Source organism: Paramormyrops kingsleyae, chromosome 21, assembly GCF_048594095.1.
Source record: "Paramormyrops kingsleyae isolate MSU_618 chromosome 21, PKINGS_0.4, whole genome shotgun sequence".
Lineage (NCBI taxonomy): Eukaryota > Metazoa > Chordata > Actinopteri > Osteoglossiformes > Mormyridae > Paramormyrops > Paramormyrops kingsleyae.
The window spans coordinates 21,525,174-21,547,908 of record NC_132817.1 but is presented as its reverse complement, the minus strand read 5'-3'; the positions used below and the strand labels follow the sequence as shown (position 1 = coordinate 21,547,908).

The 22,735-nt window shown below is 40.9% G+C and overlaps 2 protein-coding genes and 1 non-coding gene across 8 annotated transcripts in view; 1 reads left to right on the top strand and 2 right to left on the bottom strand.

The window, feature by feature from the left end:
• rxrga (retinoid x receptor, gamma a) overlaps positions 1 to 1,018 on the top strand; it is a 30,257-nt gene extending 29,239 nt beyond the window's left edge. For all 6 annotated transcript variants that reach the window (XM_023806495.2, XM_023806494.2, XM_023806492.2 and 3 more), the window contains one exon: positions 561 to 1,018. In XM_023806495.2, coding sequence (XP_023662263.1) covers positions 561 to 708 — 148 coding nt within the window. In that variant the 3' untranslated portion in view covers positions 709 to 1,018. The remainder of the gene's footprint in view (positions 1 to 560) is intronic.
• A 5,041-nt stretch (positions 1,019 to 6,059) lies between these two features.
• On the bottom strand, positions 6,060 to 6,132 carry trnak-cuu (transfer RNA lysine (anticodon CUU)). The gene has a single exon. It is a non-coding gene; the product is annotated as a tRNA-Lys (tRNA).
• A 1,812-nt stretch (positions 6,133 to 7,944) lies between these two features.
• On the bottom strand, positions 7,945 to 12,644 carry LOC111841003 (E-selectin-like). Its single transcript, XM_072704441.1, has 13 exons — positions 12,307 to 12,644; positions 12,140 to 12,218; positions 11,561 to 11,947; positions 11,315 to 11,422; positions 11,049 to 11,234; positions 10,731 to 10,916; positions 10,292 to 10,477; positions 9,719 to 9,904; positions 9,439 to 9,618; positions 8,933 to 9,043; positions 8,763 to 8,784; positions 8,558 to 8,641; positions 7,945 to 8,403 (listed from the first exon to the last, which is right to left on the bottom strand). Exons 1-12 carry the CDS (start codon positions 12,307 to 12,309, stop codon positions 8,575 to 8,577), a joined length of 1,701 nt encoding a protein of 566 aa, XP_072560542.1. The 5' UTR covers positions 12,310 to 12,644; the 3' UTR covers positions 7,945 to 8,403; positions 8,558 to 8,574.
• Between the last annotated feature and the right edge of the window lie 10,091 nt (positions 12,645 to 22,735).

Here is a 22,735-nt window from a genome sequence, read left to right as displayed (position 1 = left end):
CCAGACTACCTTAAATCCGACAAGTTACCCCGATAAGCCAGTAACCCTGCTTCGTAGTACAGGCCACTGGACTTGGCTGATTAGTTCAGTTCTTCTTATGCTTTGCCTGGTTTGTTTTCTTGACTGAAAGACTCCAGCTGTTTCACATTAACATTAGTAACATATGCATGATTATAGGAGACTGACCAATCAGCATGCAGCAAGAGCTCTGCGCTTAAGTGAAATCTGGGTCCTTTTAATTGAAATGGTAGTTTACAAACCCTGTCGTAGCTCATAGTGTCCCCCATAGATTAGGTGGTCACCCTAGCTGCAAACCAACCTTTACACTGAATGTTAAGTGAAATCTGGGTCCTTTTAATTGAAATGGTAGTTTACAAACCCTGTCGTAGCTCATAGTGTCCCCTATAGATTAGGTGGTCACCCTAGCTGCAAACCAACCTTTACACTGAATGTTTGCTACCGTCCCAGAAGTTTTCCACCAGATCACGCTGCACAAATTACTTAACAGTCTCTTCGGTCACCCCTTCTGCCCCTGCGATACTCGCCACTTCCTGTCCTAGATTTGCCAAGCTGTTACTACGCCTGCCCGCCCTCCGCTCCATCGGCCTGAAGTGTCTGGAGCATCTTTTCTTCTTCAAGCTCATTGGAGACACGCCCATCGACACCTTTCTCATGGAAATGCTGGAAGCCCCACACCAGGTCACATGACAGGAAGCCGCTCTCTGTAAATATTCCCGGACCTCTGTAATTGACAGAAAGACCTGAGTATTTTGTACTAAGCACAATTACTAATGTGAACCTTTGTATCAGGGCTTAAAAACTACACTGTTAAGATAAACCTAAAAGAAGTGTAAAGAACCTTTTTTTGTAAATAGTTTATTTCGATTACCCAGTTTAACAACAAATTAATGCAATTTTAAAACTTTTTATTCAGTGATAAAACAAGAACTGAGTCACCAGCCTGGAGTTTCTAAAATGCCTGTTAGATTTCTGTGAGAATAAAACGACAGCATCGAAATCGTGTGTTCCGTTTGCATCTGTGTCTTGGTGGTTTTTCCTGACCAAAGAGTGCAGCCTAACTACTATTAGCCTGAACAACTGATATGACTAACAAACATGAGCTGGATCTGAATTTAAAGCTGCACCTAAAATTTAACCTGCACACTGGGTATGAGGCATTTTAGAGCCTGGTATGTGATATCAGGTGGCACATTGAATGCTCTGTGTCTGGAAGGTTGTGGGTTCAAATCCCGACAAAGTAATCGTGTCACTGTTGGGCTCTTGAGTAAGGCCCTTACCCCAACTGCTCCAGTGACACTGGATGTTGACTGGTCCTGTTCCCTGACCCCAAGTCTTTGCTCGCTTTATAGGAAAATTTTGCAAATTAGCGCTGCATTGGTAACGAAATTTGTGGCCGATACTGAAAGCTGATTATTTCAAAAACTGACACCAATACCAATTGTTTGGGAGATTCTGCTTAAATAACTTTAAATGGACACTCCAGCCAAATTCATTACATTTCAAAAATATAAAAAGTTTTTATTTTTTGGTAAGAAAACACCAACGCTGGCATACGACAGTCCCAGAGCATTATATTTTATAACTGTATACGTTTTATATATTTATAACAGAGACTGGTTGATCATCAAGTGTGATAAACTCCGTAATTTTCTAACTGTTTAGTACACAGGTAGGCAAAGCAATATGGACCACCATTTTAAAGGGAATTATTGGCGGTAAATATCTGCTCATCTTAAACCATTGGCTGATGGCCGATTGTTGCTGTCCTGGCCAATACCGATAGTCGGCCGATACAATCGGTGCATCTCTAGGACAAATTAACGTGGAAATGGCACCAGTGAAGAAGGTAGATTGTCAGATGTCTGAATAATGTCTACATGTTTTATATTGAGAATCAATGAGCTTAAACTGCAGAAGTCGAGCTGTATTTTAATGGTGTATTAGTTCTGGCCACAAGGGGGAGATGCTGCTCTTCAAAACCCAGGAAGACCTCAGCGGCGGCTGCCGTCACAGAAGCTGAATCTGGTGACACTTTCTTTATACATCTAACCCACAAAGTACAAGATGCTGGCATTGAGGCTAGTTTGCAGACATGAGTCACAGTGTTAAAGTTTGCACATTCTGGGTCAAAGCATCAGAAAGGACGGCTTTCTCTCAGTTGTATTTCAAAGGGAAGCCAAGGAGGCCTAACCTTAACTGGTGTGACGACACACACGGCTAAAGGTTAAAGACAACAGCCTGCATGAATACTGTACTGTGCAAAAAATCTTGGGCCATGAAAGAAAATGTTTTGTGCAATTTATCTGGGTAGTGGCTGTATATTTGCCCACAATTTAACACTGGAACATATGCAAATTAAAAGTAACACAATAAAAACTAACCAGAATTTCTTCTGCTCTCCAAAAAGTTACTGATATCTTGTTGAATGTCTAGATGAACACCGCTGCAGTTCCCAAACCTCTCCTCAGAGGCACCTCAGCCATTCCATGAATTTATTAAATTTCATCACCAGCTCACTTAATTCATTAATTTAATTAGTTAACAAAAGTCAATGAGGTATTGATTACCCACAGAAAGTGTGTTAGTGGTCAAGTCGAAAATACATGGGAGCATTAGATGGTTGCTGCAAATCCTGTGGTGACTTTAGGAGAGGTTCTGAAGGGACTAAGCTGGCCCACTTTGACAGACATAATATTAAAGTTCTACACCAACATGAAGATCATCTGAACATCATTTTCTTTGACAGCCCAAGACTTTTGCACAGTACTGCACATAGATGATTCAAGTGTGCAAACATTTTTTTGCGGTTTAGTTTTTCTGTCAATTTCCATCTATCTTCCAAAATCAGTAATATAGTATAGCACTATGAGGAAAACTGGGAAATAGATAAAAGGCAATTATGAAGCTGTATTACCAAGAGCATACTTCTAAACCAGCGGTTCTCAGGTATTTTTTGCACCGCGATCCAATTTTTACACTGACAGTGCAATTATAACCCTATAGCAAGTATGGGTTTAAATTAATGCTGTGATCAAACATGCAGTGCACTCTGCACATTTGTCACAGGAAAAAAGAAATCAGCATAAGATTTTCCATTTTCTAAGGCACATTCCCATTAATGCCTACCGCACAAATCTGATTGGAAGTGCCAGTGAATTTTAATTAAGCACCTGCAGTTTGGCTTCTTGGATTGGTTGAGTGTTCACGCTAAGCAGCTGCAGACCCAAAATCTGTTTATAGGTTAATTCTAGGATTGAGGCTGGGAAATCTGATCGCAGATCACCATAGGAGCTTGCTGGTTTCGAAATGCTTACATTTCCAACTCTGCTTTACGACCCTTTCAGCACTTGCTGTGATCCAAATCAGGGAGAATGTTCAGATGCACATACTTCCACACACACATGCTCAGAGGCAGGACCTGGCCTTGAAACCAAGGCCAGCCACCCTATCCTCCTTTAAATATAATGTGTAAAGTTCACTCCATGGCAAGGATTATTTTTGATTTCCTGTGTTTCCCACAGGCCAAGGTGAGAAGCACAGTTATGTTCCGGTTATTTCATGTGAAATATCTGGAAGAATTCCCGATTATATTGAAGTGTTCTTGGGAATCGCAGGATGTTGAATGTTTTGAAGGTTGGTGGGCCTTTGACCTGCCGTAACGCCCTATTATGAGAGGTTTTACAAGGTTTTTCTGAAGAAATGAAGCTGAAGTAAATCCATCCATAATTACTTATCCTGGTCTGAGTGACGGGGTTAACATAGAGTTAGCAATAACTCTAAGGGCAATTTAAAGACACCAACCAGCACGTCTTAGCACTAAGGATGGACCCCTCCGGATCCCTGCCTCTCAGTCTGGCTTGTCCATCTAGGCTCAGTTGTCTATTAATTTATTGTTCAGGCTCCTATGATATTTTGATATAGAGCCCACAGGCTGGTAGAGCCTGGACTGCCATATAAGTGTTTTTTTCAGGAACAAACTGGCCATGATTCGGTCTGGTCAGTAATACTTCAGGAAGCATCTGAAAAGACAGATGTTTCCCTGCTGACTAACAGATTAGAGAGCTGCAGCAGTGTTATCTCTGCCGTTTCCTCTCTGGTAGTGGGCACTCAACACTTCAGGGGACACCTTACCTTCCTGCCCCAGCACTAATAATAATAAGTAAAACAATATTCAATGCTTTTGCTAATCTAATAAAAGAACCGTTCCTTAGGCCTGACCCCCAGATGTGGGTCTGCCAGCATATCCTAAAGTTAATTTATTTATAATGTCATAGCAATTCACCTCTGCATTTGTCAAAATTAAGTGCTATAATTTAGCATACTACATTTAGAACTCAGTGAATATCTGATCTAGGATCAACATAAAGAGAAAAGATTTTTTAAATGTAAATCTTCCATAAACTCTCTGTTTATTGTTTGGTAAGAGTTACAGTTGAATGGTGGATACATTTTGACTTCTTTTTTTGTCTTTTTAATCAAATTTAAGCAATTTCTTTGAAGCATTGTTATTTCTGCAGCCCTGGACCATGTAACCCTGCTACAAAGTTTCCTTACTACGCGTATGTGAACAGGCCATTAACTCAAAAAAAGATGGCCGAGAACATTACAGAATTCTAGAAGCTTCTGTTACTTTTATCTATGTAAGTAATATTTTTATTTTCCCTAAATTATATTTTGACCTGATGGAGAAGTCATATGACAGGGACTCCTACGACAGTGATAGATACCTAAAGAAAGCTGCCTTCATCATCATCATCATCATCATCATTCTGAAATCTGAGCTAAGCTTTACAGTTGCCTTGTGCTCCACCAGATCATATCAGGTGTGCAAGATGGCCAAGGGCCTGGCGCCAGACGCCTGGAAGTCGAAGACATGCATGTGACTCACACAGTGCTGCTTCTTCTTAAAGGAATGGCAAAGGTTCTGAAGAGCATCAAGGAGGAAACGGAACCAGTGGAGCGGAAGTTCTCTGGCACCAACTCTGAGGTCAGGTCATTGGGGGAACTTCATTCTCCGTAAGACATCAACAATGACAGGAAAATCACCCCACCCCCACCCCCAGCCACAGAGTCTGATGTGGAGGCTGTCGGGATCCCGTAAAACAGGAGGAGCACTGACTTCCCAAAAGACTGAACCATAAACACAACTGATTATCACCCGGCTGATCAGCTCTACAGTCGCCTAGAGAGGTCATAAAAGAAAGATTTCTGAATGGACATCCCATAACAAATAACTTCATAGTCTACTGCTAAAGACATCAACATTCAGGAACAGGAAGAGCATCATAAGTTAAATAATGCAGAGAGAGGGAGGTATACGGTCATGGTCCCCACATCCATGACAGCCAGCAAGGCTAGAGAATTTAAAGAAGGCATTTACTGTTATCCATGCTCTGCAACCAGCAACTAACTAAGCATTTCACAGCATTTTGATGCTCAATACTAGCAAACGTGTCTTCGTTGATGAGGGTGATGAGAGGGAAAATACAAATAAGCACAGTAGAGTTAAAAAACCTTTAGCCGTGTGTGTCGTCACACCAGTTAAGGTTAGACCTCCTTGGCTTCCCTTTGAAATACAACTGAGAGAAAGCCGTCCTTTCTGATGCTTTGACCCAGAATGTGCAAACTTTAACACTTTTGACTCATGTCTGCAAATGTATGCCATTGTTTACAGAGTATCAAACAACCAATTAAAAAAACATTAAAAAATGTTGTCTCAAGATAAAATTCAATGAATTAGAATTTTAGTATCTTTTTAACTCGACTGTGCTTATTTGTATTTATTTCACTTTCTTATTTATTTCTGTATTCTTTTACAGATTTATTATTTTTTATGGGACTCCTGTCCATATTACACAAACAATGATGGATACATAGGAATCCTTCAGTTTACACATATACCAATGCTATGATGACAGTAATAAACAGGTGATGTTTGTACAGTGCTGGAACGGTTTTTGTTGTTAAGGGCCTTGCTCAAGCGTTCAACAGTGATTACTTTTTTTTTTGAACCAGACTCGTAACTTGCAAAACAGAGTCGCCCAACGTGGGGCTCGAACCCACGACCCTGAGATTAAGAGTCTCATGCTCTACCGACTGAGCTAGCCGGGCTACCTTAAAAAGAACTTTCCATTACGTCATATCACAACACACCACACAAACTTCAAAAACTATTCAGATGTGTTTCTGTGATCTTACACGGAAAGAAAAAATGAAGTGACAATAATAGGGAGCTAAAAGCAACAAGTTTCCGTGAATCTTGGCAGGGTTTGCCCGATGGGAAGTAGATTGAACGTTTTTTCCTACAAGCTACCTGTTAGCATATTATTTTTAACGAAGCCACATTTATATATGTAGTCATCAAAGCTACATATATGAAAACGGTAGAATTTCTGTAAATTCATGACATTTTGTGAACTCTTTGAGTTACACGTACCTCGCACGTGAAAGTTCCGCAATCTACGATTGACGTCGCTGAGAACCAATTAATATCGGGGAGGATACCCGGAGGGCCAATCAGATGTCAGGTTATGCCACCAGGTCGTATACAATATGTCTCGGATCATTGACCCAGAGCTTTTGTGTGATGGGAAGTTCGGATCATTTTACCGACTCGGACCTTTGAGTCTCGTTCAGCAAAATTAACGAATCTTTTTTCGAGTCATTTCGTTCATTTCAGCAAAATATAATTAAAATGTTACCTGTTACCTCCCTAACACATTTACTGCTTACACAAATGTTGATCACACTGCAAACAAGACAAAACTATAATGCTATAAGAAACAGAAAATATTAATTAATCGTTTACCTGGGTCTTTAGTCTATGATTCGCTCACCTCACCTCTTATCTGACAAGTTTTCGGGTTTGAGTCGTTCGTTCATCACGTGACAGCCCAATTAGCTAACCAAGGCAGTCTGAACAGGTGTTCCGGGCAATTCGGTTCCCCTATGTTTCCCCTGTCTATCAGGGAATAATGTTTCTCCTAATATTTAGGCAAATATGTATGTGAGATGTCTGAAAATCACTCAGGTACATTATTACATGTGAATACAGTAGATCGTCACGCATAATATAGTCTTATATAAGCAATACTATACCGTTTTCATCAAGAAATATCTCTATCCAGCGAATTAAATACTTTTATTTATTATCTGTAAAAACGAAAAACATCGAAAAGGCATGTGATGTTTTAAAATATATGGCTTCTTAAAAAGACATGAAAACAACAGCGAAAAGGCATGTGATGTTTTAAAATATATGGCTTGTTTACCTCAAGAGCTTCTTAAAAAGACATGAAAACAACAGCGAAACCGTGTACAAATCAGCGCGCGACAGGGGAAACATAGGGAAACTGAATTGCCCGGAACACCTGTTAAAGAATTGTTCATCTCTCCAGTCTTCGGGTTTTTCGAGTTGTTCGTTCATCACGTCACAGCTCCATAAGTTTAACCTATGCAGTCTGAGGCGGAAACAGAATTGACTAGTTCATCTTTCGAGTCGTTCGTTCCTTTGTCACGTGACCACTTACCGGCTCAGTTCCTCAGTCAAATACTAACGTAAAATTCCATTTGTTGTATGTTGGATCATATAAGCAAGAAGACTCGAGAGATGAACTAATCAATTCTGTTTCCGGCTCAGACTGCATACTAGGTTAAGCTTATGGGGCTGTCACGTGATGAACGAACGACTCGAAAAACCCGAAGAATGGAAACAGGTGAATCAATAATTCCAATACAGAAACTACAGGAAGTTGCGCAAATGCGCATCCGCGACTGAACGAATCACTCCCACGAGACGACTCGTTCTTCCCGAGTCACATTAAAGATTCGTTCAAAATGAACGAATCGTTCAAGAACGACCCATCACTACTTTTGTGACATAGACTGAGTGTGTAAAACTGCAAAGAAACCATGATAAAACTCTTGTGTTTCAGGATTTTATTTTTAAATATTTAGACATTTTATCTCCAGAACACAACCAGTATTTAACAGAGATCTAAATATAAAACATAAATAAACATTAAAGCGTTTATTTTAAAATGTTTGCATACAGAACTTCTCATACATTAGAAAAAATAGCATTACCATGCGAAAAGCATACATCGCAGCATTCACATCAACATTTAATTAACACAGTCCATATTAATACCATTTTTAAAACGTAGACACAAAAATGTGTTTAAGATTGCATCTCCCATGGGGAGTACAAAACACCCATGTTGTTTCTATTTATACTTGACTTTATATTGTACTTTTAATCCAACATATGGTGACGGTTAGGGGTCTTCTTCCCACTGGGCTCTTCCCATGATTTCTGCGTGTAAAATGATGCACTGGTTCCGGACCACGATGCAGAGAATGAAGTCGCTCTTATCAGCATCCCTGTGACGGCATGAACACAACGAAGGAACGTTCATTTCTGGTGTGACTGTCATCTTGCTGCCATCTCGCTAACGACTGTTTACTATGGCATTGATGCTTACCACTACTTATTACGGTAAATAATGATTAAATAGGTACAAGATGAATATCCCACCTGCTCAGATTAGAATTCTAAATGAGGCTATCAAGGCTATTCTTATATCTCTGTGGCGGCTGGTCATCGTCATCATCCGTAGAGCTAAGAATGGAAGACATATTTTAAGTTACAACACGACAACGAAAAAAAATAAAACTGTGGATTCTAATATACAAAACTAGCAAAGTATGATGGTTCTAATTTGTAATTTCAAGACGCTTACCTGTTGAGCTCGAACTTCTTACCTGCAGAGAAAAAAAGAGCGGATGAAACTCAGCTGAAGTCACGTTTCATAGGTACGCCCATTAAATGTATGTGAACATAATTAGCATTTTTAGATTAATAGTGGATGTTAAATTTGTCTTCGTACTCTATATTTCCAAAGGCTCCTACCTTGCCTCAGACGTTTCAGTAGCCAAATTGCGACTGGCAATGCTGCCAACCCTATAGATCCCCCGACCGTTAATCCGATTGATTGTGGGGTCAACGATAGTTTATGGGCTTCTGTGGAAGACAAAAAGAAAATGTGTAATGGCACTTGAGTACAAGTCCCAGTGTACTACATAGGAAATAAAATTACATTTTATTAACTTACCTAAAGCTGATATCTAGAGCAGTGTTTCCCAACCAGTCCTTGAGGACCCCCAGAGTCAACATTTTTGCTCCTTCCCAGCCAGACAGTCCCCAAATGGTTAAATGTGGACTGTCGGGGGTCCCCAAAGACTGGGTTGGGAAACACTGATCGTTTTGCACAAACAAACAGTGAGATCAAGTAACTGTATTTTAGCTATACACCAACATCGGAGACAGTTGGATGTGTAACTGGAATTGGCGAACTCCTACATCAATGCATGGGTGTGGCATCCTGGTTTGGATTACACAGGCTGACCATGCAGTACCTAGACAAGATGGCGCCTTATCGGTCCAGTTCCCTGAGGGTCCGCACGTGGTGCTGTCAGGTCCATGCAGGATGAAGTCACGGCTGCAGCTGAAGTTGCACCAGCAGCCATAACTGAGCTCGCCGGCAGAGCAGCTCACTGTAACTCCCTCTGGGTGGGCGATGGGGGGGCACTGCACAGCTGCAAAACCCAACACACCCACATGAGGACTCACGATCGCTCTGTGATGAGTGGATAAGACAATAGTGACGAGATCGTGAGTAGGGATGTGCAGCCGTACCTTCACACTGAGGCTGCCTGTCACTCCACTGCCCCTGCGCTCCACACTGCACCCTGCTGGAGGAGGTCAGCTGGTACCCCTCCTCACAGTCGAACTCGCACTCCGAGCGGAAGCTGAAGTCGCCCAATGGATGCGTGCAGCTCATGGAGCCACGCGGGGGTGCTACCAGTGCTTCACACTGCATCACTGAGGGTTTGAAAGGACACTGTCAGTTTGTGAGGGGGATCGGGGGCATCAGCGAAGCCCCATCAGAAATCTCATTATCAGTGAGGTCACTTTGGGCTCAGATGTGCTGCTTTGATAACAAGCTTACCAGCCACACTCCTACTAAAACATCTTTTCATAAATATTTAATTCTACGGCAGATTCCCTAAAAGTACAAGGTGCACTACATAAGCGCTGAGCCTTTGGATCAAGTTATGGATAACTTCAATATACTCTGGCGCATATATCAGGTACAGTCAGACTCTTTTATCTGTGACTCCCTTCATACTAAAGACTAAATGCAGGTGAGCAGTTCAACTGCATTAGTGCTCTGCTGCTTAGCTGCAGCAGCTGGGATAGAGAGCTCACCTTCACACTGTGGCATCTCCCCGCTCCACTGCGCAGATGCCGTGCAGGTGAGGCTGGCAGCGCCCCGTAACAGGAAGCCGTCTGCGCAGCTGAAACTGCATGTCGAGCCGAAGCGGAACTTCGCATCAGAGTCGGAGCAGGTCATCGAGATCCCCTGCGGGGCATCTAGGGGGCGACACTGCACAGCTGCAAAGCAGACGGATGAAGAGACTTGGTCACATGTGGTGACAACTTTGTGCCCTCATACTGTCACCAGGTATGGGAACCAGTGGTAAAAAACTCAGAGATTCCACATATTTAATATGATAATGCTAATACTGATCAAATTATACTGACAAAACAATGAATGTGACACGAATCACATTGAAATACACTGCGATTTAAGGTTTGCATTATTATATAACCAAATCACACTGAGCAGCAGCCCTAAGAGCCGTACCTTCACACTGAGGCTGCCTGTCACTCCACTGCCCCTGCGCTCCACACTGCACCGTGCTGGAGGAGGTCAGCTGGTACCCCTCCTCACAGTCGAACTCGCACTCCGAGCGGAAGCTGAAGTCGCCCAATGGATGCGTGCAGCTCATGGAGCCACGCGGGGGTGCTACCAGTGCTTCACACTGCATCACTGAGGGTTTGAAAGGACACTGTCAGTTTGTGAGGGGGATCGGGGGTGCAAAAGAAATATCAGCTTTTTTAATGATCGGTACATATTAAGTTTCATGGGTAGATGATCTAAATATACCAACAGCTGTATTACCTTTGCAGCTCGGGGACGGCGCTGACCACGACTCAGCGGCCGTGCAATTTGTCGTGGCAGAACCATCGCGGCTGTAGCCCTCCTCACAGCGGAATTCGCAGGTGGAGCCGTAGGTGAAGTTTCCGAAACGGTGCGAGCACAGGGCGTAGCCGTGAGAAGGCTGCTCCACCACCTTGCACTGCGCCACTGCAAAGAGTGATGTCACTAGTTACGGGGGGGTCACGATACATCGCGCACTGTGTGTTATCTGTGAGACCTGCATTTACCAGTTTCACACTTGTCTCCGTTGAAACCTTCGAAACATCGGCACTTGTGGCTGTTGATCATTTCCACACATTCCCCGTTACCGCTACAGGAATCAGCCTGGCAGGAGGCTGGAAAATTACAAAAATTAGGGATTTATCCATTTTAGTGGGATAAAATGCATAAGCAGTAATAGAACTCCCTTTCTTTATTAATTGCATTTTCTAGTCGTGATGCAAGTGCGATCTGTAATACTGATCTCAAGTTACCTGTGTAGCATAAAGCTGCTTTCGATTTTGAACAGGACTCGTCGTTCCATTTTCCCTGGTCGACCTGCCTCTTGATATAAATCTCCACGCAATCCTCATTATTCCCGCCATTGTTGGGCTCTCCTGCTGCCCAGTTCTCCGCCTCTGCCGTGAGCGTTTTATTGGTCCCTACCCAGGTCCACACGTTGTTGATTTTGCGGATCCCGATCCAGTAGTAGGTTTTCTTGAATGGCAGTATGTTCATCAAGTGAACGATTTCCTCCTGGTTCTGAATGGCCACCATATCTGTGAATTGTCTCTTGCACCAGTCGCGAGCTGCATTCCAGTCCATTGTATCATTAGAGTAATGGTAAGACCAGGAATGCACTTCTGTCCATGGTGCAAGTGCTGAAATAAACAGATATTTTTAAATAAAACTGAATTCAGCTATTATTTCCTTTACTCACTATGAACTTGAAGAACAGCCCAAGCCTTGCATATCTTAGTAACTCATTCCTCTCTCGGTTTTCTATGCATTACATTGATCATGATAGAGGGTTGCAGCTAATTATGAATTAGAGACAAATAAACATTTCTTACCCAAAAAAAGTATGGTGGTGAGTCCTAGGGGTCTTGAAAAGCAGACAGCGTGAGCTCTCATCGGTCCAAGGCAGTGTTTCTACAAAGAAGACAGTTATAGATTTACTACAATCAAGATACACACATAGATGCTGCTTCATCTAATTTGCATGTTTGCAAGAAATTACCATTGTTGACTGTCAGGCAGAACTCTTTCAGTAGAAGGTCCTTTGTTGAGATGGCAGATTGAATGCTGTGACTCTCTGTTGTCTTACTCTTATATACCCAGGCGACTCTGAAGGGTTATCCCACATTTCCCGAAACCATGACGCTAGGAATTCCCGTAATGGAATTTCCTTTATCGAACATTTTCCTGCCTGCTTATTGTTGACCTTCCTAACTTGTGTGTATGTTGGTGGAGGTTTTTCTCTTTAAGCGGAGAATGTGTGGAGATGACAGACAGGAAGCTGTTTAGCTTGTTATTGTTAAAAGGATATTGTTAAAAGAAGTTCAGTTTTTAAATAATTGATGATCCACACCCCCCTTGAAAGGGCAGAGACATTTAGTCAGAGCTCGCTGAAGAAAACCTATGTTGTGAAAAAGCAAGACATGAATTTTGTGCCAGATAAACTTATATTAGACATCAATGGAAAAGGTATATTTTATGTAACAAATCATTATTAGAGCAGTTTAGTTGTTGTTCTGAAATTAGTAACCACTTGAATTAAACACAATACACAGTGACACACAATTTCTGTTATAGCTCTCGAAGTGAGAAACCAACTGGCCAAGACAAATTAGGTAATTTCCCTATTTTAAAATTTGCGAATAGCAGGATGTCAAATGTTTTGACAGTTTGTTGACCTTTGGCTAATCACAGTTTCTCTGAAGAATTAAGCTGAAATGAAATTTAACCCATAGCTCATGATGGAAATGACCAAAAGAATGAGATCATTCGAGGTCCACGTCGAAAGGAGCCAGTTGAGGTGGTTTGGACATCTAGTGCGGATGCCTCCTGGGCGGCTACCCGGAGAGGTTTTCCGTGCATGTCCTACAGGGAGGAGGCCCGGGGCAGGCCCAGGACTCGCTGGAGGGATTATATCTATCGGCTGGCCTGGGAACGCCTCGGCATCCCCCCTGAAGCTGCTACCCCCGCGACCCGAACCCCGGACAAGTGGAAGGTAATGGATGGATGGATGAAATGTAACAATCGGAGACATCAAGAGGGTCAGTTCCAGAGACCAACCTATGCACAGAGATAAGGCCAACTATGTTTAACCAGGACCTTTTGATCTCCTACACAAACTCTTTCCCTACTAGGGAAAGCTAGCATCCATTGGTAAAGTCTGATTCATCTAGGTCCTTCCCAATAAAGTTACACATATGACCTTTTATCTGACCTTCACCTTTCATCTTCAACATGTGTTGAGTCCATAAGATTTTCCTTTTCAGCCTGAGCCCGACTAGGTTACCTGGGCAGCTGGGCCACCAGCCACTTGCCGGTGAATATCACCCAAAAGCCTCGAGAGGGAGGTCATGGTAGCCCTAATCTGGCCAGGTTACTCTGATATTTACTCGTAAATTTCATGGGCATCTTTGTTAGACTATCACCCTCCGCACGGCTGCACTCGAGTCTCGTCCCTAAGGTGGTTTGTCGTGTGGCGGGTACGGCAACACGCTGTATCAACGCGCTCCTTACCTCTCTCTCTCTTTGTTGGACTATAAAGTCTCTCCCCATTGGACAAAACCCGAATCTCAGATCATTAACATACCTGAACCTCACCCCACTTTTCTACAGTTATAATCCTCAGAGGAGGATCATTTTCTACTGCAAATGGGTTTTTATTCCATATAATTAACAATATAAAGCACACTATGGATTTACATCTTTTAAAGAATATTCTGAACAAGTTTCATCCATCTTCTACCATTTATCCAGTACAGTACTGCCTCACATCTGCCAATTCTTCACTAGCCCTCGCTCACAAATTATGGTAAATTTAAAGTTGTGAGCTCACCTAACCAGCAAGAGGAAATCTCATATTAACATGGAGACAGCATACAAACTCTACACATGCTGAACTAGGAGTTTCTGAAGTAAAACTTTGCTGTTACATAACAGCAACATGACCGGCCAGTGTTATGATTGTATTACTTCTTAATCTGACCTTTGACCATGCTAGTTCAGAGGCCATCTGACAGATAACGAGTCTCTATTATCCCAGTGATACTCTACATAGCTCAGGTCAGTTCTTAGCCTTGTGCTTCTGGACCCTTTGTCAAGTCTATAATGATATCAAGGTCAGTAAAGGTCTGCTTTCTGCTGAGATCTGTTTTATGAAAATACACTATTTTACTGCATTGTTCAGATTTATTTCTTATGCAATGGGCAGCTTCTATGCCTAACATATGGTTTATAAATTGCATCAATTTTATGGTGTTCTGATTTTAATGATTTTTAAAGAACAATTGTCACCTGCTCATCATATCTATAACAAAAACTTTCATGCTGATTTTTAATAATTTATGCCAATTTTATATCATTATGTACTACATATGTATCATAATTGTAACTTCAATTTGACATTATTATACAATATTGTAAATACAATACCACAGATTTTATATAACATAATTTCAGATAATTTTGTGTTAAGGTGCCTTGTTTTGGCTGCTTTTATAACATTTTGCATTCAGTAGCAACTGTCATGCAACCACAGTCTGGGAGACGCATTTACCCAATTTTTTTGTAGCCGACAGAGACGTCTGGTTGCTTAAGCGTCAAAAAATGCTAAAAAAATAAAGCATGTCTCCAGGTCCACTGACTCACATAGTGAAAGTCCCTGGCAAAGTGTAACCATTTCCTCTCTGGCAACAAGCAGCGAACAGTGATTCAAGGACGGCATGTCGAGGAGTCAGTTAGTCTGCCACCGCCATACCGAAGAAAACTCAGCATGAAAATGCAGACTATATCTGCTGCACATTAACTGATCACTTTTCCTGGCACTTCCTAGTGTCACTTAACTGCCAAAATGTGAAATTAAATTAAATTAAATGGAAATTAAATTTTAAAGGTGTGGCCAGTTATTACTGCTGTTGCCATTTTTAGTATGTATATGTTTGTAGCCAAATCAGAAAGTCATATATTTCCTTGCACAATTGTGCCTTGCATAAAGCAGTAATGTTTTCTTTAGCGAAAACCTTGGGTGGGTAAAACTACAGGAACTATATGCTATAGGAAGTCAGCCATAAGATTCCCATCTGCAGTTCATCCACATGGAAAGAGATGCCAGAATATTGCAGGGCATCTCCAGGGTACCACAGGCAGGTTTAGAGACAACAATCAGCCATCCTGGGTCTCCAGGATAAAACTTGCATGATATGGGGAGAACATGTAAAATACAGAAATATAAGAGGAGAGTAGGGAATCAAACGCTGGCACTGGAAGGCAACAGGGCCACCCACAGAAACACCATACTGCTCTGCTGGCCTTTAATATATTTTTAATTTTACTGACTGATAGTGTTACTGCTTATCTCAGCCTACAGAATTTCAAGACGTTGCAAGTGCATTGTAGTGTGATCTGAGTTATAGTCACCACAACATTCAGACAGCTTTTCAATGTTTGGAGGAAATACCACATAACTGACAACTGAACTAATAACCAAGATCTTCGAACTTCATGTGACTCGCTATTTACATAAAAAAAAAATGTACATTTTGAGTGTTGCTCAGCAAGTTCATGGAGTAAATTCACAGTTCCAAAAAAATTGAAAAGCTGAGATCCTCAGCATGCTTTGTTGAATATTTTAGCTAAAAGGTCACAGGCATAAGTAGTTACAGGATGCTGGAAATTCATGAGAAAGCAGGACATACCAGCAGGGTCACTTTGCTTATCATTTTCCTCTGATAAATGTTATGGTGTGTTACAGTTTATACATACATACATATATATATATATATATAAAACATAAGGCTCATTAAACCGATTCACACAAAACATGGTTTACTGTATTATGTAACTGACCCTGTATCGGACAAGTGGGTATAGAAAATGGATGGATAGATAACTACATAAAGTTTAATGTTAGTCTTGAAAAATACTGAATTGTAACACATTTCATACAATTATTTTAATCCTTTTATACACACACATTGAATATTATTGATTATTATTATTGTACATGCTGTAATGTCAGATATTCAATGGAACACAAGAGATCACAATAGCGGAACAAGTAGAAAGTCTATTAAAGCATGCTGCTCTGTATGAATGCACAGGAAGTGGCAGAAGTATTATGCAGTGTTTGTCTTATTATTTTTACTCCAATAAAAGTAACATTTTAATAGAACAGTGTTATGACTTATTATTATGAATTTCTCATTTTTATTCTGATGTGATTCAGTTGTGAAGGTTCCTTGAATGCCGGACATGAGAACGCTCACTCTACTTACATTGAGGACCGCCATAAAGGGGGGGAAGGTAGGATGATTACCAGGCAGACGGGGGCTCTAAAAAATTTGAAAATTTATTTCTCGTGGCACCCCCACTGAAATTGTCTTATTAGCAAGTTAACAGTGGAAAGTTGCTTGTTGTGTAACAAAACAGGGCAAATGGGGATAAAAAAAACTGATTTTTCCATTGCTGTGCTTGAACCTCTGCTCTCTGATGAAAATGCAACAATAAAAACCAAAAAAAAAAAAGTCCCTTAGTTCCATTACATTTGGCAGAGTTCCTTAACAAAGAATGACACAGATCGAGGGCTAAGGGATGTGACCCCTGTACATCGACTGGCGTGGGTGATGTGGCATCTGAGCAAGACACCCGGTCAAGGTCCTGAAAGGACGGGGCACGGAAAGGACAAGTGCATCATGGTATTTCTATGGCGCTCAAATGGGGAATCTTGTGCTGCCCGTGGCAAGCAGCCAATCACGATGGCCCTTTAAGCAGCACGAGGCTGCAGACAGTGTAACAGCGAGGTTTTTATGGCTGTCAGAGTGGTCTCTCCACATTTAGCCCATTTAGGGATAAATATAATATTCATTCATTCATTTCTTCATTTCTATAATGAAAACATAGAAAAACATGGTTAAAGACGTGCTGATGTTCCTGGAAGAATGCGAGTGAGGCGTAACGGAAGAGGAAGTTTACTGTTTGAGTTAATGAACTTGCCTTTCCTTTAAAATATGACGCTTCCTATCCTGTACCAGAATGGCCTACATTTAAATCTTATGGGAAGAACGGCGGTGTGGCTGAGAGGTGTCAGATAACATCCTATTTCCTCCTCAGCTGTAATGATTGGATGCAATTTGATGACTGCATGCACTTAAAACGTTGTTAAATAGGATATTGATCCATATCTTAAGCACTTTACCAGTTTGGGATCCAGAAAAGGGTTTGTAGTCTATTCCTGGATGCAAAGGGCACAGGTACACCCTGGGCCAGAGGTAGACTTTCAAATCCAGGAGGTAAATGTCCAGAACAAGATTTTGTTTCAACCAACCAGTTGAGTATAAAGAGTCACATTCATACATTCTACTGGTTGGTTGAAATAACATCTTGGTCTGGATTTTTACTTTCTGGACCTGAACAATCCACCTCTGCCCTGAGCAGGATGCCAGTTACTCACAGGGTACATCTATTATACAAAGTCAATAAGGACAACCACACGGCTTAGAATGCAAATGGAAACCCACGTATCATAGGGAGAACATGCAAACTCCATGCAGACTTTAAAGTCATTAATACTGACCTGGGTCTGGAGGATCGGTAGGGATAAAGTTGGCTCACAGCAGCCATATGCGAATTCCTTCAATTGTTCTCCGTGACAAGGCATCCATTTATCACCTCCAGAGAAGAGCAGGTCAGAAACTGCGACCCCTTTACTGGCCCCACATCATCCGTGTGGTCAGTGTATTCCTGAGAAGACAAAAACACCAACACAAACATTTCCATTACATGATATATTTAACAATATGGGACTGACAAGTCCATCCTGTTATATAGGATTGCATTCAATGTTCAGAAAATGATCTTTTTCATGGTCTCTCTAGCCCAACATAGTTTTAATAAAAATTTGAACTCTTGGCGCCCCATCCTGGGTTATTCCCTGCCTTGCGCCTGTAATTCCAGGATAGACTTCAGATGCCCTTAACCCTGCACAGGGCAAGCAGGTATGACTGGATAATTTCACCTCAACTGTAGGAACAGCACAACAAAATGTTCACAGACCTTCTCCTACATGCAGTCCATTCTCTCTCAGTCCAAAGCACCAGTAACATACATACAGTATGCCTCATATTTGCCCCATTCCCAAAAAGGGTTGGCATTCACAAGGTGAGGTGTCAGTTCCTGCTGTCAAAGCTGTCCTTCTTGATGTCTCCCTGGCTCGAGAAAAGTTAACACCTGCCAACCTACAATGGAATAGGCACCTAGCTTTCTGACACAAGGCAGGGGGTGGTGTGTGATCTGAGCAAGGCCCATAACCAGAGCTCCAGGGGTGCTGCCTGCTGAGTGACCAACCCAAGCATGTGTCATCACTTGTATGCGTCTGTCATAGACAAAAACAAAAACATTATTATTACTATTGTCCTCCCCATGCTAGTGCTGCTTACACTCCCAGGTCTACGGTGTCAGCTTTAGCTGCTGCCCATTGAAGATGTTGGGATCTCTGATCATGGATTAAGCAGTACAATGTCCATTCAGGCACCCGGGGATGGTGGTGGCCTAATGGCTATGGAAGTGTACCTGTAATTCAAGGGTTGTTGGTTCAAATCCCTCATCTGCAAGAACTACCGAGGTACCCTGTGCGAGGAACCACTCCCAAGCACTGCTCCCCGGGTGCTGAATAAGCAGTTCCCTGCTGTCTCACATATGGGTTAAACGCATTCTGTTCTTGTTGTGGTGTGTTAGCAATGACAATTAATCACTTTCACTATATCTGCATCTTAAACTGCATGTCCAAGATCCATTCCCATGGCAAAATACAAGTTTCTGTTTCACATTCACTAAGGGTGTATGAACTGGAAAACGTAACTGTGATGTTCTGGGTTTATCGCCTTTGTCACAAATTCCAGCTTATTTTACAGTCGTCCATTGAATTCAGTAATAGTGCTCTTTTATCTCTTGATGCAGGTGGTTTGAATAAGCATTAGTAGCTTTTGGTTTTAAAAAACAATGAGAAACGGCAAGCTATAAGCTCGTGTGAGGTTCTGGGTTCCTGGTCCCCAGTTCCGCACCAACATTCCAGCTGGAAAGCTGAAAAAACTAACCGCACAGAGGAAACGTCTGGATGAGGTCTGCAATTATTAGACAAGGACAATCTGCTCTGAAACTGTTTTTTCTATTCATTACTACAACAAAAATTCATAATAAGATAAACAAAGGCTAGTGCAAAATTGTTTTTTATAACCTGGTGAATGACTTATTGCTATATTATATATTATGCTATTGATATATTAGAAAATAAAAAAACACAAAAAATCCAGGCCTGAAATGACCCTGCATGTAATTTGTAGTTTATTGCAGTTAATGAGTAATTTTTGTCCCAAATGAAGTTTACACCATGATTAACTAATTAGCTAACTTAACTAATTTAGTGCTTGAATGGAATAGAGGAACTGTCATGATTGATTAATGATGAACAAGCATGGGATCAAACACTTAGTTGCTTAGTTAATTAGTAGTAAAAGTAAGCATCTACTACTACATTATTCATGTCCCCTTTAGTAAAGTGTGACCCAGGTCTCTGACCCCTGTGAATGATATGCAATGTCCCAGAAATCTCTCGGCTGTCCCTCACAAACCTCCCTGAAATCAGTATGCCTAAGAGGAGATGTCTACATCTGTGAGGCTACACTGAGCTGGGGACGTAGGAATTCTGCTCTGAAGAACCATCAGGTTCCGGTTTCCATGGCAACAATTAACAATAGTCTGTTCTGATGAGAACATCCACTTTTTTATTGGTCATCTTCTCCCTTTCCTAGGCATTACACCCCCGAGTAACAACAAATACATAGAAGAAATAGACTCATTACAAGACAGCTTCCGTTCAGGCAGTTCAATCTAATGCCACTGTTTAATGCATGTTTCCATCAATAAAAGGCTTTCATTGGCAAGCTTTCTCATAAAAGGCATTGACTCATTTGGTGTGCAGCAGTATAAACATTTGCTTCTCCAATTAGCAAAGCACGAACGCAGGAACTACGCTGCATTTTTCGAAACTAGTGGCATGGTGATAGAGGAAGACTAGTGGATAACAATGACTGCATGACCCGACCTAAGTAACCACCTAGCCTGCATCTAATTTACAGCAATAACCCCTAAGCCCACACAAAAGCTACAGCTGTTTTATAGAAGCAATAAATAAATCATAATTGACCAATGTGACAAAGACAAGTTACTATGAAACACAAGAATTTCATCAGCATTACATTTGATAGAAATTTCAGTTAAATTGAGTGTTATGTAACTTCATTACAGCTTTGAATAAATAAATAAGACGTCAGCGTCTCTGCGGCCAAGCTTTAAAGTTTTACTTAGACAGCTGATAAAAGCGACTGACAGGGAAAACAGCAGGGCAACCAAAGCAACAGCATTAATTAATTAAATGAAACAGATTCAGCCAATTCTCTGCATAATAACACAGACCGGTCTAGACTGCACGTTTTAGAACTCTTGAATAAGAACATTCACTAAATATAGCAATTTCTAACATTATCTAAAGGCAGGAAAATGTCTAGCATACTTTGACTGCTGTGATACACATCAAATCAGCCAGAGGAAATATAACACAGGACTTTCTGTTTTAGACCTTGTTTAGTTTAGTATTTGGATTTTTTTAATTGATAGCCTGCCTTTTTTATACCGATAGGCCTACAGATGCCCACCATTACTAAAGAATAAAAACCTTTTTAGGACATATCTATTTTATTACACCAGGTAAACAATGCATTTTACTTATGTTGCAAAACTTACCAGACCAGATGGCCATTTTAAAAATTATTGACTGTGGTAATATTATTCTATTCATTCATTTCTCTCACCATCAAAATGAAAAAGAAATGATTTCTGCAAAGACATAAGACCCACTTACGCAGAAAGCTTGTGTAACTTAGACAGCAAACCCTTGACCAAGATTCGGCCAATTTAAATCAGCAAATTTTTGCCTAAATTAGGCTGGGCCTGATACATACGTATCAACCGGGATTCACTAAGAATATTTTATCAGCTGACTCCTCCTATTGAATGTTTTCAAGTAGTTTTTCCATGTATCTTTTATATTTTTCAGAAAATGAATTGATCTCCATTTTTTTAATTCTAATTCAAGCTGTTGACTTGCAAGATCAGGGCACCAGGTAACTCACAGCAACCCAGCTTTCAATAACTGAAATAACGAAATAAATAACACAACTTCAGAAAATCAACTTTGTCCAGTTTTAATGAAGGAAAGATCTCATAGTCAGTGAAATTAATTAATTAATTACTTATGTTTGCAAATACCCATTTAAAAAAAGGGCGTGTACATCAGGTGGGAACTGATGCTGAGAGGTCCTCCGTTCGTTTGGAATTGTTTATCATCTCCCTCAGTTTGCATTAAAAATGTATTTATAAGAAGAAGACATGAGGATTTTTCAATATTCTTTCATGAATAGAAGGACACAGCTTTTATGTATATATGTATAAGACATCCAGATTCATCAATGACACTTAGGTGTATCATTGAGAAATCTGAGATTAAGTACTTTGTCTGACTACAAACCAAGTTATACAACTACATGAATGGAAATGCACTGGGAAATGTGAGGTGATTTTTAACATTGCAATTTTCTACTGATAATCACACCAAACAATAGAATGTATATATATGCTACCAAAAAAATATATATTTAATATTTATTAATGACACAATATTTTCTTCATATTAATTCAACTTGTGCAATATCATTACTTATCATCAAACAGTATATTGGCAGGAAACTCTATATAGTTGGTATACAATTGCAATTTTTTTTCCTTTAGCCTGTTATACAGTTGACATTGATGTTGGTTTTGATTAACTATGAAGGAAGAAAGTAGTTATGGCTTGTGTCAGACGAGCGGTCGTTACACGCTTTTTGGCATAGTTTGTGTTTATCACTTCCATTTTCATCCCCCTTGAGGTTTGTGTAGGATGTCCAATAAGAAGGATTTACAAAATACTATAAAACAATAAAGCTCTGCTTTGTAGTGGCAGGAAGAGAAAACACAACACAAAAGCCCCACACATTTACTAATTTTCTTTGCAGATGCCTCTACTTTAACAGCTTACCCACTTAGTCAACTGGCTGTTTACTATCAGCACACAAGAGCAGTGGCTTAAATCTGAATGCTTTCATTTACACATTTAGCCTCCAAACCACTTTGCTACTTGCTCTTGTCCTTATGGGGAGATGAAGGGGTATTAACCTCCACAGTAATCAAAAACAGTCAATACCAACCCCCCCCCCCCCCAAAGAATCGGAAAATGGATGGATACGTCAAACCCCCCCAGTGTTCAACCCAATGTTACAGCCTCACTGCTGCCTAACTACAGTTGTTAACTCACATATGCCCAAAGGCAGCCGGGTGACTCCCTA